Source organism: Etheostoma cragini, chromosome 5, assembly GCF_013103735.1.
Source record: "Etheostoma cragini isolate CJK2018 chromosome 5, CSU_Ecrag_1.0, whole genome shotgun sequence".
In the NCBI taxonomy this organism is placed as follows: domain Eukaryota; kingdom Metazoa; phylum Chordata; class Actinopteri; order Perciformes; family Percidae; genus Etheostoma; species Etheostoma cragini.
Genome location: NC_048411.1, coordinates 7,378,892 through 7,392,686, shown reverse-complemented (window position 1 = coordinate 7,392,686; position 13,795 = coordinate 7,378,892). Strand labels below are relative to the sequence as shown.

The 13,795-nt window shown below is 37.0% G+C and overlaps 1 protein-coding gene across 2 annotated transcripts; it reads right to left on the bottom strand.

Moving 5' to 3' along the window:
* Window positions 1–254: 254 nt before the first annotated feature.
* Window positions 255–13,624, bottom strand: oclnb (occludin b). Of its 2 annotated transcripts, none has more exons than XM_034871900.1 (9): window positions 13,549–13,624; window positions 10,591–10,664; window positions 9,365–10,043; window positions 8,116–8,277; window positions 2,918–3,030; window positions 2,395–2,499; window positions 2,047–2,218; window positions 1,060–1,101; window positions 255–955 (listed from the first exon to the last, which is right to left on the bottom strand). In XM_034871900.1, exons 2-9 carry the CDS (start codon window positions 10,650–10,652, stop codon window positions 857–859), a joined length of 1,434 nt encoding a protein of 477 aa, XP_034727791.1. In that variant the 5' UTR covers window positions 10,653–10,664; window positions 13,549–13,624; the 3' UTR covers window positions 255–856. The 2 variants fall into 2 exon arrangements, with proteins under 2 accessions (XP_034727791.1, XP_034727790.1); XM_034871899.1 differs by having other exon boundaries at window positions 10,591–10,670; window positions 13,549–13,622.
* Between the last annotated feature and the right edge of the window lie 171 nt (window positions 13,625–13,795).

The window sequence follows — 13,795 nt, the reverse complement described above, 5'->3', positions numbered from 1 at the left end:
TTCTGTGTGACTTTGTATATGCGTTTCAAACTGACCTGAAGACCATATGAAGGATGTAAAGGTGTTTTTTAGTTTATACGTGTTTATCACAGGAAATAAGGTAAGGCCATTGTTTTTCTGGTAGAAAAAAAATTATACTTACTTACTATAGAATTGAAAGGGGTCAAATTGACCCGAATACCATACAAGTGTTAATGGACAAATGTTTGACAAATGTTAATGTCACACCTTAAGGGAACAGAGCCATCAGTTAGTTAATTATACTTGGGTTTCTCCATTTAAAATCCACCATGACAAAAGTCTATGATAATAACTTACAATCACAAACATATTTCACCATTTACTGAACAAAAGCAAATAAAAATAACAGAATAAGGTCTAAAAGTGAACATTATTTACAAGGGATGGTCAGTGATTTAATGATATCAAGCAATTTCATGTCTTATCTGTTCCTTCATTGTAGGCCTACATGAAATTGTCAATATGTTTTTAAAAAGGCTATAAAAGAAGCATAATAACTGCTTCATAAAAATAAAACAAATACTGAAACAAAAACATCTCAATTTACATCTCACTTTCTAGCCTAAACATAAAAAAACACATGGATTGCTCTTCATAAAACTCACAGAGGTTGAATAATTGATCAAAGACCCTTCAACCCTTAACCTCTGGTGAAAAAAAAAAAATCACAAAAATCACAGCTGTATCAATACAGATGTATCAAGCCAATCATAAAAGCAATAGACGTCCAATATAATAATCCCACATAAATTTGTGACACACTCAAACACAATAGGGGGGATTAAAAATGTGTCTCTGCATTTGTTCCCTGCATAAGGCAGTCAGAGGTGATGGTTTAAGGCCGGCGGTCGTATTCACTGATCTTTCTCTTGATGTGCGACAGTTTGTATCTCAGATATTTACACCTCTTCTTCTTAATCTGGTAGTCTGGGGACTGCAAAGGATAGAACATAATTCAAACAACTAGATTGTATTCACCAAACCTCTGTATTTCACTGCAAAGAACAACACTGCTAGAAATCAGTGCATATGCCTTACCTTCTTAAGATTCTTCAGTCTGGTGTATTCATGCATGGCATCCTGAGATTAGAAAGATATTGGTCAATGATCTGAAGTGACCACACAGAGGAAACCACCATCCCAGATTCGTAAACAAATTTGATTCATGATAAACCAATGATTCCTGGCTCTTTGACCAACATTCTAGTTGTCCCGCAAATCAGCGGTGTCTGAATTGTACTTTTACTTTACTGTTATTGAATTATTAGTAACAGTAGGGAAAACAACTGGGCTAGACTAAATGGAATTACTCAGTTTAGCTTTATCCCAACAAAACTCTAAGCAATAGCTGGTTTCCGGCCGTAGGGATTTTTGCAGTTCCTAGCACATAACATACCTAGAACCTTTTTTTTGTTATGTTCTGACTGGACTAATTTTGGGATTTTTAAGTTCCACTGACTGCAGGTCCTGTAACTCTTTCAGCTCCTTCTCCAGGGCAGGGTCTTTTCGCTGTTCCCTTTTCTGCATAAAACCTAGGTCAACAAGAGTCGGGTTTCCGGTACAGACAGATCAACAACAGGAATATTTTAACAATTTTCACCATTTTATTCATCACTAAATTCACTTCTAAGAAAGTTTTAGGCGAGAAGTTATTTCAAATTAATAAATTAACTGAGCTACATATCACACTGAATTGAAAATAAATGTTTATGACAAATAAGTTGTAGGCATTTTAAACAAAGTGCACTGTTTGTCCAGTGGTTACAAAGCTTGCAGGATGTGTTTCATAACGACGTTGGACCACATGTGTGAAACTACCTTGAAGTCGCTATTGAGAAAAAAATGTTTTAACCCGCGAATCGCATATATATTTTTCTTATCAATGTTGTCCTTACCTGACCACTTTCTTGTTTTTATCTTATTATCTAATTCTATTTGTCATCATAGCAACACATTGTAGACCGGTCCTTAAGTGTGGACTGTTTTCCTGGTTTCAAGAGCTCAAAATGCGATTGCCAAACTCACCAGGAACTGTGGACTGCCATCAGGGTGTTGGTGCAGTTCTCTGTCCAGCCTAGCCAGGTCCTGGTTTATGCTGTCCAGCTCAGCCTGCAGGCTCTTGTATTCCCGGTGTTCGTGGTCAAATTCCTGTTTGTAGATCAGACGCTCTTGCTCATCCACAATTGACGGAAACAAACTGCAGATGAGAACAGAATGAAATTTGGGTAATTTACTATATGAAAAGTAGCCATTTTCAGTAATACCCTCTATTAGATACATTTGGATGCACAACAGGGATAAATGCACATCTATCCCTGTCAAAAACAACAACAACAGCAACGTTTCATTCATTATAACTAAAAACCAACTCACACAGAGAAGTCCTCCTCCTCCAGGCTATTTCCAGACTCCACACCAGTGTCATAGTCCTTTATCTTGGCCTTTAGGATTCCCACAGAACTGCTGATGTCTGAGTCACTGCAAATAGTATGATTGATTTATACATTGTTGTACTGTAGCAGGCAGCTTTATCAAGTATTTTTATTTGCATATCTGTGAAGTCTCTACATCTAAATTGACATTTAAGTCCAAGCTAATTTAGCCTGACTTCCTGAGTTTCACCCCAGGGCAAGGACCATCCTATATATCTAGACCTATCCTTATTATTTTATTTTATCTTCAGTGTTTATATTTACATACATAAAACTTGGACTTCTTGCTTTACTCTGACTCATTTGATTTTTTTTCTATTGATCAATCCGTTTAGGTTAGCCTACCTTAGACACGCTTTAGTTTAGCGCCAGCCGACTGACCTACAATAAACTCCTTTCAAGCTAAGGGGAGTCTAAAACAATGACAGGCCCTTGTGAGATGCACTGTGTAATGCATTGCTTACCCTGGGAGATAAAGAGGCTTGTTGTGATCTAGCTCGTCCAGATCTCTTGACCCTCTGACTGTGGGATTATGGATATTCAACAGCACCTCTGGGTCACTAGACACGTTTTTTACCTACAGCAAGACACAAGGTCAGACATATTCATGTGTTCAAGTTCATTCAAGTTTGACAGAAAACATTTTACACTGTAAAATGAGTTTGAAGCAAATTCTTTGTGTGATGAAAAAAAATGAAACTAAACTAAAAAAGGGACACTACCAATTTCACACATAGAGATCAGTTTAATGATAAATGGGGGTAGTCATAAGCCCATGAAAACAGTTATATGTCTGTAGTTCTGGAAGAGCATTTTCAAGTCTAAGAAGTAACTTTGATAATGTCAATAAGGCTTGGGGACAAACAATATAAATAACAGAAAGCCTGTGTTATAAACTGTTTTATAAACTGTGGGCATGAAAAGGGGGACGTTTTTGTAGCTTGAGATATACTACAGATAAACGTCAAAATGTATTGCCGTCACCTGCTTCAATTCTGACCACTCTTATATTAAATTGCCTCTCACATGTCCCTCAACTGTATTAAAGTACAATACTAAATCACTATCACCCCTACAAGGCAGATACAAAACCAGGGACTACCTCATGTATATACCTTGGAATAATTTGACTTATCTTATTTTTTACACTTCTGTAGTCTTAGAACAAAAGTGAAAAAACTTATTATTGTATTGGTATTATAAATCTAAATTATTAGACATGCAATGAAAATATACCTATAAAGTATATAGTACCTATAAAACAATGCAACGGACATCAATTCAATATGCTGCAAGTAACACTGTACCCAAACAAAATCAGAAGCGAATCAAGAGAAAAGGGCTTAATGGTGAAGTGCATAGTTATCAGAAAATACTGTACACAGATAAGGTAAGTGTTTCACTCTTTACATACACATGCTAAATAAACGTGTTTTCTGAATATTTTAGGGCCCGAGCACCGACGACCGTCAGTCGATGAAGGCCCGACTGCTTTTTGAAGGGCTATTTTCTTCTGTATTTAGTACCTAATCATCTTAATTACTGTACAAAATGTATCTATTACTTAGTACTTAACCATTTCATTACAGTGCAATATTTATCTATTACTTAGTACCTAACCATTTCATTACTGTGCAATATTTATCTATCACTTAGTACCTAACCATTTCATTACAGTGCAATATTTATTTGTTTTATACTTATCTCCTTTCACACAATGTGTATTCAAGCCATTTTATATATGCATACAGTTGCTCTCCGGACTGCACCTGCCCCCCCCCTTTTTTTTGTCTGCACTACCTACATTGTACATTTTTTTAAATTTTTGACTTTTGATATTTTTGATATTTTGTGTCAACACTGTAAAAGGGATTGCTTCAATCTCATTGCACAGGTACTGTGTACTTGTGCATAATGACAATATAGGCTTTCTATCTATTATATTCAAACACATCAGGCTTGCTAGCACCCCCTACAAAGAATTAGTCTCTGCAGTACGTTTCATCTAGATGTAATGTAATTTGGTAGGCATATGTATGACGTCCAGATTTACAGAACAGCGACTTGTTGCCATCAAAGGGGTAAGCCTCTCCTCTCTAAGCATAGCTCCCATGGCACCATTTTTATGCTACGAAGCCATAACCAGCCGTTGGCATCCCGTTGACTGCCATTCATTTTGGCGCCACTTTGACAGTGAATAACTTGACATCTGAAGCGTTTCAAGACTCTATTGTTTTTTTCTAAAGAAACAAGACAATGTATAAAAGGCTCCATTACCTTGTAGCACACGTTATGGCTTAATATCAGATGTTTTTGTATAAATACGCTAACGATTGCGTCATAACATTGACAAATCCCCGTATTGTCAGAAGAAGCTCGCAGACAGTTTGGACTTACATCAGCTGTTTAGGTTTAATTACTGACATTAATGTTAGTTAGCAGTAATAAGCCTGTGTCCATGTTATCTCCTAACATAAAGTGGGGCTCAAAAGCTTGGGCACCCCAGTTAAAAAATTGTATTAATGTGCATGAAGAAGCCAAGATGGAAAAATCTCCAAAGGCATTAAATGACAAATTAGACATTCGTATAATATGTCACAAAAAGTTAGATTTTATTTCCGTCATTTACAATTTCAAAATAACAGAAAACAAAAAAATGGCAACTGCAAAAGTTTGGGCACCCTGCACAGAGTTAATACCTTGTACTGCCCCCTTTGGCAAGGGGTCTTTTGATTCTTGTTTAAGGTATCTTCGCCCATTCTTCCTTACAAAAGTCTTCAAGTTCTTTGATGTTTCTGGGCTATTTTGACACGCACTGCTCTTTTAAGGTCTATCCATTGTTTTTCTATTATGTTGAAGTCAGGAAATTGTGAAGGCCATGGGAAAACCTTCAGTTTACGCCACTTGATGTAATCTACCGTGGATTTAGAGGTGTGTTTATGATCAGTATCCATTTGTAGAACTTCCACTGTTCCTGAGGACTGCCATTTCTTAATTACATTCCAAACAGAGGATATTGGCATCTGAAAACGCTTTTCTATCTTCATTGCTTTGCTGCCTTCTCCTGCTTTGTAAGCATCAACTATTTTCAGTTTTCTAGACAACTGGTTAGAATAAGTCATGGTGCGGATTGTTGGGGCAAGGTCAGATGAGTCTGGGCATTTAAAACTTTAAGATTGACATCACCTGGTCTTTCCATATCATGATTGAGAACAATCCTTGACACCGTAAGCTCTCAGCTTGCCAAAGGGGGTGGTACATGTTATAAACTCTACAGGGTGCCCAAACTTTTGTAGACACCATTTTTTAGTTTTCCGTTATTTTTAAAATGTAAATGATGGAAATAAAATCAAACGTTTTGTGACCTATTATACAAATGTCTAATCAGTTATTTGATGCCTTTTGGAGATTTTTCTTGGCTTCTTTGTGCACATTAATACAAATTTTTAACTGGGGTGCCCAAACTTTCGAGCCCCACTGTATTCCTACGCTCTCCGTCTCTGCAAGATTGGTAACAATTGAGATTTCTCTTGGCACAGATACCAGAAGACTTACAACTCTCAGGCACGTTGCCCATGTCAAAACTACGTCATCAAGCTCCGTTGGAGGCTCCGCAGTAAAGCCTAGCCATCAACGGAAAAGTGCTTCTATTTTCCTTCACTGTTCTCCGTCCAGAACAACGGATCTGTTGGTCCACTTCTATAACTGTCTAAATGTAACAGGAAGTCAGCCATTTTTAAATTACTCCATTACTCCATACTGCCATTTTACTACATTATCACCATTGATAACAATACACATTATCATAATATATCAGAGGAATTTTTTCAACTATGGCATCTATTTTAATAAATCTTTTGTAATTTGTTATATTAGGATATAGTTATAACAACACATCCGTTGTACAGGTAAAGCTCGGAAAATTTGAATATTGTGCCAAAGTTCATTTATTTCATTAATTCAACTTAAAAGGTGAAACTAATATATTATAAAGACTCATAATATGCATTCAAGCAAAATATTTCAATACTTTATTTGTTAGAATTTTGATGATTATGGTTTACAGCTTATGAAAACCCAAAATTTTAAATCTCAGAAAATTTGAATATTGTGAAAAGGTTCAATGTTGTAGGCTCAACGTGTCTCTAATCAGCTAATAATCCAAAACACATTTAAAAAGGTTCCTGAGCCTTTAAATGGAGTCTGGTTCAGTAGAATTCACAATCATGGGGAAGACTGCTGACCTGCAGAAAATCATCATTGACACCCTCCACAAAGAGTGAAAGCCTCAAAATGTAATTGCAAAAGAAGTTGGATGTTCTCAAAGTGCAGTATCAAAGCACAGTAATAGAAAGTTAAGTGGAAGGGAAAAGTGTGGAAGAAAAAGCTGCACAAGCAGCAGGGGTGACTGGAGCCTGGAGAGGATTGTCAGGAAAAGGCCATTCAAAAGTGTGGGAGAGCTTCACAATGAGTGGACTGAGGCTGGAGTTATAGCATCAAGAGCATTGCATGTAATGAGTCTATTTAATATATAAGTTTAACGTTTTAAATTTAACTTTTTAATTAGCTGAAATAAATGAACTTTTGCACAATATTCTAATTTTCAGAGTTTTAGATTGACTGTAGATTAAGAAACTCTTTAATTTGATTTTCTTTCGTTGACTACAAAGATACCCGTTGTTAAAATTAGATTTTCTCGCCTGAGGTTTTGGTCAGGTTTTCCTGACGCTCCTCTCATACTTGTCCTTGTTTAGGCAATAGGAACCTGTTCTCTCTATGATGATAAACATTCTTGTTGAATGCGGAATACACCAGTTACAACCAGTTCCTCTACTTCTTCTCGCATGCCTGATTACCACTGATACTATCCCTACCATCAACAGGAAGCCTGAGACAATGTTCTTAGCCAATACAACTGCTGAAATGTCAGCCCTAAATGCATCCCTAATGTTCAAATTCCTGGAATAAAATCTATGCTGGTATGGAAGTAGTTTTTAGGTGTGGACATTTTGATTTGTGGAAGTGGCCTCAGAATGAACCATGGTGATGTCATAATACTGGAAAAGTAGAAATATCTGTATTAATGTTCTTTTGTACATCCAGTCATTAGGATTTCAAACTGTTTATGTTCTAATAATTCCAGACAACACAGCACATCCTGCTGAAACTAGGAGTGTCTTAAAAGACCACACCCAGAAACTGCAAATGAAACCATCCTTCCCTGCCTTGTTTTTTAAGCTGCATCATGCTATAAAATAAAAATATTCTACCTAGATGTCTTGTGTATCAATTTACTCACATTTTCCAAATCAGTTCAATGTTGAACTCTAAACCTTTGTAATTTCTGACCTAGAGGTGGGTGATTGGGGTTTCATATGTTAACATAAATATAATTTCAGTGAATTATATGTTATTTGCCCAATACTTAAAACGTTTTTTTTTTTGTTTAGTTCAGTTTAGTCTTAGTATGTTTAATAAAAGGTACATTTAGTTTATCAAGGCTTTTGCTCTTAAGCAAACATGTCAGTCAGATCACACACACACACACACACACACACACACACACACACACACACACACACACACACACACACACACACACACACACACACACACACACACACACACACACACACACACACACACACACACACACACTCACCCATTCCCCAACGCTGTTGTGGCCATTATTGATGGCCTGCACTTCCTCCCAGAGAATTCGATCCCGGCCCCAGCACCTGATCGCAGAGCGAGTCTTGACTGCAAACACCAGCAGGATAATGAGAGCAACAAACACCAGGAAGCCGAGGACGATAGCTATGGCCTGCAGGAACAACAGGACTCAACATCAGTAGGCTGTAATTACATCCACAAATATAGATAGTAAATAACAGGGTGGGTGCTCTAGACTCGGCTATTAAATACTGGATCTGAGTCTACTAGCTGCAGCCTCCACACTTGACTATATTTAAGGGTTGGTTCGCCAAATTTAGACAGAAACTTTGGCCACTACCCCTAAACAAAATGAATAAATTATTTGGTTCAAGGAAATAAAAAGCATCCAAAATTACATTTGAAAAACTCAACAGCTACATGTCTTTCTAGAAACAATGTCCTGGCTACCAAGAATAATACACTGATAGTGTCCTTTCATTGCCTAACATGTATCTCCATGCTAAAGGATGTGACTAGTGAGCCTCCAAATATTGTTAGGTGTCCATCACAGTGAATATTATGTCAAAAGATAGTGTGATAGATTACCTAAAGTTTTTGCATGATGTTACAGACTCTGCCAAACCTACATCATATCTGACAAGAATCTGGGATTCACAATGGATAGGTGCTCAACTTATGTGTCCGTTAATTTTGCACAACGATAAACCTAACGGTTGGCTACACATTGCGTGAAACTAGAAAATACTTGTTTCAGAAAACAGTTGTACTGCAAAAATTAGGTGTCTGACTCATCTGTGTCCAGTGCAATTTAACTTGCTTCAGAAATTTTTCCGAGGTTTGAATCATGCTTTATCTTAAAAACCAACTAATCAAGGCTTGATTGCAGCACTAGAATCTAAAGTACCTCTATTTGCTTAAACAAGGTAAGCATTAGAAATTAGGTTAATTCAGTATTAAAAAAGGAAAAAGAATTGTTTCCTTCTAGAGTCATATATAGAATTTAACAAAAAAATCATAAACACAGAAAACTGCGGTGAACAAGATGAATATTTTTGCAGTGTTTGCTTATCTTGGCCCAACTCAATTCATTTTTTCATCTTATAGATCAATGGTTTGTTTTTACACAAACCACCAGATACATTATTGGATTCCTGTTGGTAAAGGAGCTATACAGTATATACCCGCCAGAGAATCCACAGGCTACCCGAGCCTCCCAAAAAGCAAGCGTATCACACCTCTTCGGGCTCCACCACACAGTAATGGTAGAGGTACTGATTGATGAAGATGCCCTGGGCCTGGTTCTGGTTCTGGTACTGGGCACACAGTTGGATGACCTGGCTGTAGTAGACAGACCCCGTGGACTGAGCTGTTGGGTTCACTGCCACCAAGTAGACGATAGTGGCGATGATCATCAGAAATGCCAAAATGGCACAGATGATGATGGTTGCTAGGTAGAACTTTGATGAGCGGGCAGTATTTTGCCTCGAAACAACCAACACAAATATGACGAGCACAGCTATGAAGGTAATGCCAGAAATGGCGATGATGAAGGCTTTGCCAGCTTTAGGATCCATTTGTGTTTCTCCATAGCCATAGAATCCACCAGTGCCAGAGCCGCCTCCATATGAGCTGCCACCATAAGAGCCGCCATAAGAGCCGCCATAGGAGCTGCCATAACCTGGCATTAAGCCAGCTCCACCTCCCAGACCCATGAGGCTCATATCGTAGTCCCAGGACAGTGTGGCAGCCACACAGGCAAACACAGCCACACACATGATGATGATTATAATACACATTATCTTCATCACACCAGGTGGTGAAGTCCAGCTATAGAAGTGAAGCATCTTCTCGCGTGGGTAGTAGGAAAAGGCTGGGTTGGACATGTGCTCACTGTGCCTGTGTTTGCTGCTATGGCTGCAACAGAAGAGGACAGAGAAGCTGCTCTTAATGTACTTTATGTGTTTTAAGAAAACCAACTCTGTAGTAATCTGAATCCTCTTGGAAGATGCTGCATTTAACATATGGCATGATTAACACATTCTAAATGCAAGTGATACTGGACAAAGCTAACATTAAGCTGAGATAACTTGAAGTACATATTTTACTGATGATATTTTGGGGTAATCTATTTTTGATTGATTTCTCAATAAAGGAACAGGTTAACATTTTTATGAAATAATTTCTTAAGCCCCACTCGGATAGGGACATTACAAGCAGAGGTTGAGAATTAAATACCCATTGTGCTCCTTGATAACAACTCAATGTTCCGTACAATATTTTAACCATGCCAGAATTAAAGGATATGGTCTGTAATATAACTGTGTAATTTGACTTCCTCCATTTCAACACAAATTTAAAATTCCTTCTGAGTTGATTTAAAAAAGGAGAGTGACAAGCAGCTCTTTTCTTCCTACATGAGGATGAAAGTTTAGTAGTGAGAGATAATTGTAGGTCAACTTACTGTTTGCTACCACCTGACTGGTGCGGAGCAGGCCTGTGTGGCCTGTGTTTGTTGCTCGGCATACTGAAATCCAACTGAAAGTCACCAAGTTAAAAAAGTAAAAACTAAAAATACATACAACTTTAAGACTTTAACTATCAATATCACATCCTGATCAACTATCTTCCCTGTGGTGTGGTGGCCCAAAACAACACCCATCCATTTTGATAGCCATCAAATTTACCACCAATCTCAACACAGTGCCATCGGATGCTAATTTTCTGACTTTCGCAACAATCTCAGCAATTGTATACACAAATGTATGTAGCTACCACTTGAGAACTATGAGGGGAAAATGGAATGACACATTTGGTCTAGTTTAGATAGTATGTTTAGCACACAAGTATAATTTACCAAAAAATAAATAAATTTGCGGAGAAAAATTGTTTGAATTAGGGGATACATCAAAGTTGGCCTGGGCAGACTTTTCACGGTAATCAGCACTTAAAACTGTATTTGATTTTATGAAGGCTACTGACATGTTGGTCTGGGTTTTGTTTGGCCTACTATTGGTAATAGGAGGACATGTGGTATTAACAAAAGTCTAACTTATTAAATGTTATTTAAGTACTGTGCAAAACAAGCAGTTGTGCAAAACCTGTATATAAAAGATAGAGTATCTTATTAAAAGACAAGTAAGAAAGACAGGTTGAACTTTACTTTACTTTTAATACTGTGCTTGTTTAAGTGTTGTACTCTTTTTTTTCGTAGCAGGATTTTAGTATTTTTTTTATTTTTTTTCAAATCCAAATTTTATTGAAGAAAAAAGGACATACAGAAGAAAGGAAAATCTTTTGTACATCTTAACAGTCTACGTTCTAAAAGAGCCAGGGGGTTACTAAAGAAAAATAAAAAATAAAACGAGCAAAACACTTCATACAAATATTTTGTAAAGCTTACAAAAGGTCAGATGTTCTAATAGCTTTTTTGTTTTTACAGGTAGAAATTGAAACAATGTATTGTTTAATATTCGCAGCAAGCTCAAAAAAGCTTGGCTTCTTCTTCAAAAACTTTGATTTATGTAAATAAAATTTGGTCAAAATAATAATTAGATTTATGGTGTAATACTCTGAATGAAGCTTTCTATCATGTTGAGTGAATCCAAACAATACATTTTTCCAAAGTAATGTAAATTGAGGGTAAATATGAACAGCAATAAAATGTGACACTCTGCTCCATAGTTACTTTGTATATTGGCAAGACCAAAATAAATTAACCAGTGTTTCATTTAGCTCTCCACAAAAAGTACAGCTGATATAAATGTCTTTTTTCATTTGCTGCAGATAATGGTTAGTTGGGTAGAATCTGTGGAGCATTTTAAAGGATATCTCCTTAACTTTGTTGGTTAAGATAAACTTGTGCGGCAATAGCCAAACCTTTTCCCAACAAATCTCCTTAACATATGAAGACCAGTACGATAAAGCAGCAGGTGTAGTCCTAACGTCGTGTTGAAAGAGTTGACAAGTTGCCCTATTCTTGCTTTTGGCATGTAGCGAAAAACAGATTTTACCAACAATTGTTTCTTTCACATTTAACATTGTAGGGTGAACATTGACTCCATTAAAACCTTTAAAGAGTGCAATAACAGCTGAAGGTATAGCATCAAAAACAATAGAGAAGTCCTTCGGAGAGACTGGGATGCCATAGTGATGAATACACTCAACATAGTTAAAAAGCTGACCACGTTTGTTGAGTAACTGAGTTACAAGCAATATGTTGTTGTCAACCCACTGTTAAACAAAAATGGATTTGTTTTTATACAAACTATATCTGTTGTTCCAAATATAAAACCTGTGGGGACTGAAATTATGCTTGTAAATCAAAGACCAAGCCAGCAACATTTGTTTATGAAATGAAGAAAGTTTAAGAGGAATTCTGTCAATATTATAGGTGCATACCAACAAGAATTGGAGACCACCTACTGAGGAGAAGACATAATGGGGAATAAAATTCCACAAGGCAGTTGGACAATTTAAGTAACGTTTAATCCAATAAATTTTGAAGGTGTTATTTAAGGTTGTAAAATCTAGAAAACTGAGGCCGCCTTTACTGAGTGTTATACTCCTGTGAAAAGTAAACTATGTTAGCCTACATTTCCTGTACAGCGTGATGGATAGCTTGCTTCATTAAAAACAAATCTTAAACTATTAAGGAGATAAGTGGGTGGAGATATAGCCTACTGGCACACAAATTGAGATTGTCTATTTTATTCAGTATGAGCATTAAACAAACTGAGGTGGGTAAGCTAGTTTCACAAAGAGTGAAACTAAGCCTATACTATTCTGTCGTTGATATGATAGTGGCCATTACAATACAGATCATTTTATGTTACAAAAGGGATTTCCCACAACAGAAAATAGACGAATGTCAAAGCAGTTGTTCTCATGAGAAAATATCCAGTTTAGTTCCACCGTTTTCACAAATTTTTAGAGCTACATTTTGCCCAAAATTATCTATTTTTGTCCGCGTTTGTTGAGCTGCTACGTTTTGTTTTGTTGTCTCGTCTTGATGTAAGATAGCTAAGCTTAGCTGTGTTTCTCTACTCTTATCTTTACAGTTATGACTGCATAACATTATTATTTTGGCTTACTTTCGTATGGAGGCGGCTCTGGCACTGGCGGATACGGCTATGGAGAAACACGATGTAGTCTATTTGATTGACATTCGTCTATTTTCTGTTGTGGGAAATCCCCTTTATAACATTAAATTATCTGTAATGTAATGGCCCTTATTATATATCATAACGACTGAATAGTAGGCTATATAGCTTTACTCTGTGGGAAACTAGCTAACCCACCTAAGTTTGTTTTATCAGCTGGTTATTTATTGAATAAAATAGACAATATCAGTTACGTAGTTAATATGTCTTTAATTAGATTCCGCACTGAACATTCAGTTATACGTTTTAATTTGACCCACCTTGTGTGATGAACCGCCTGGTGCAGATGAAGACAGTTGTAGGCTAACGAACGCAAACAAAATATGCGCGCGGCCGCATGCGTGCACCTACAGGTGTGTGTTCATCACGTGGTGGGCAACTCCCCAGTCAACAGGTCTAACCTGTCCTCGTTGCTCCAACAATAACAAGAACATGGAACAAGCAGTACCGTTTACTCTTCTGGAATTTACACCCTGAGTTCCTCGAAAGTCACGAGTTTTGATGCAT

Coding starts and splice junctions, on each gene's coding strand:
- oclnb (XM_034871900.1), bottom strand. CDS start 10,652: ATGCCGAGCAACAAACACAGGCCACACAGGCCTGCTCCGCACCAGTCA. Junction 2,500..2,917: donor AAGCCTCTTTATCTCCCAGG/GTAAGCAATGCA, acceptor TACTATTTGCAG/TGACTCAGACATCAGCAGTT. Junction 956..1,059: donor GACTGAAGAATCTTAAGAAG/GTAAGGCATATG, acceptor TATCCTTTGCAG/TCCCCAGACTACCAGATTAA.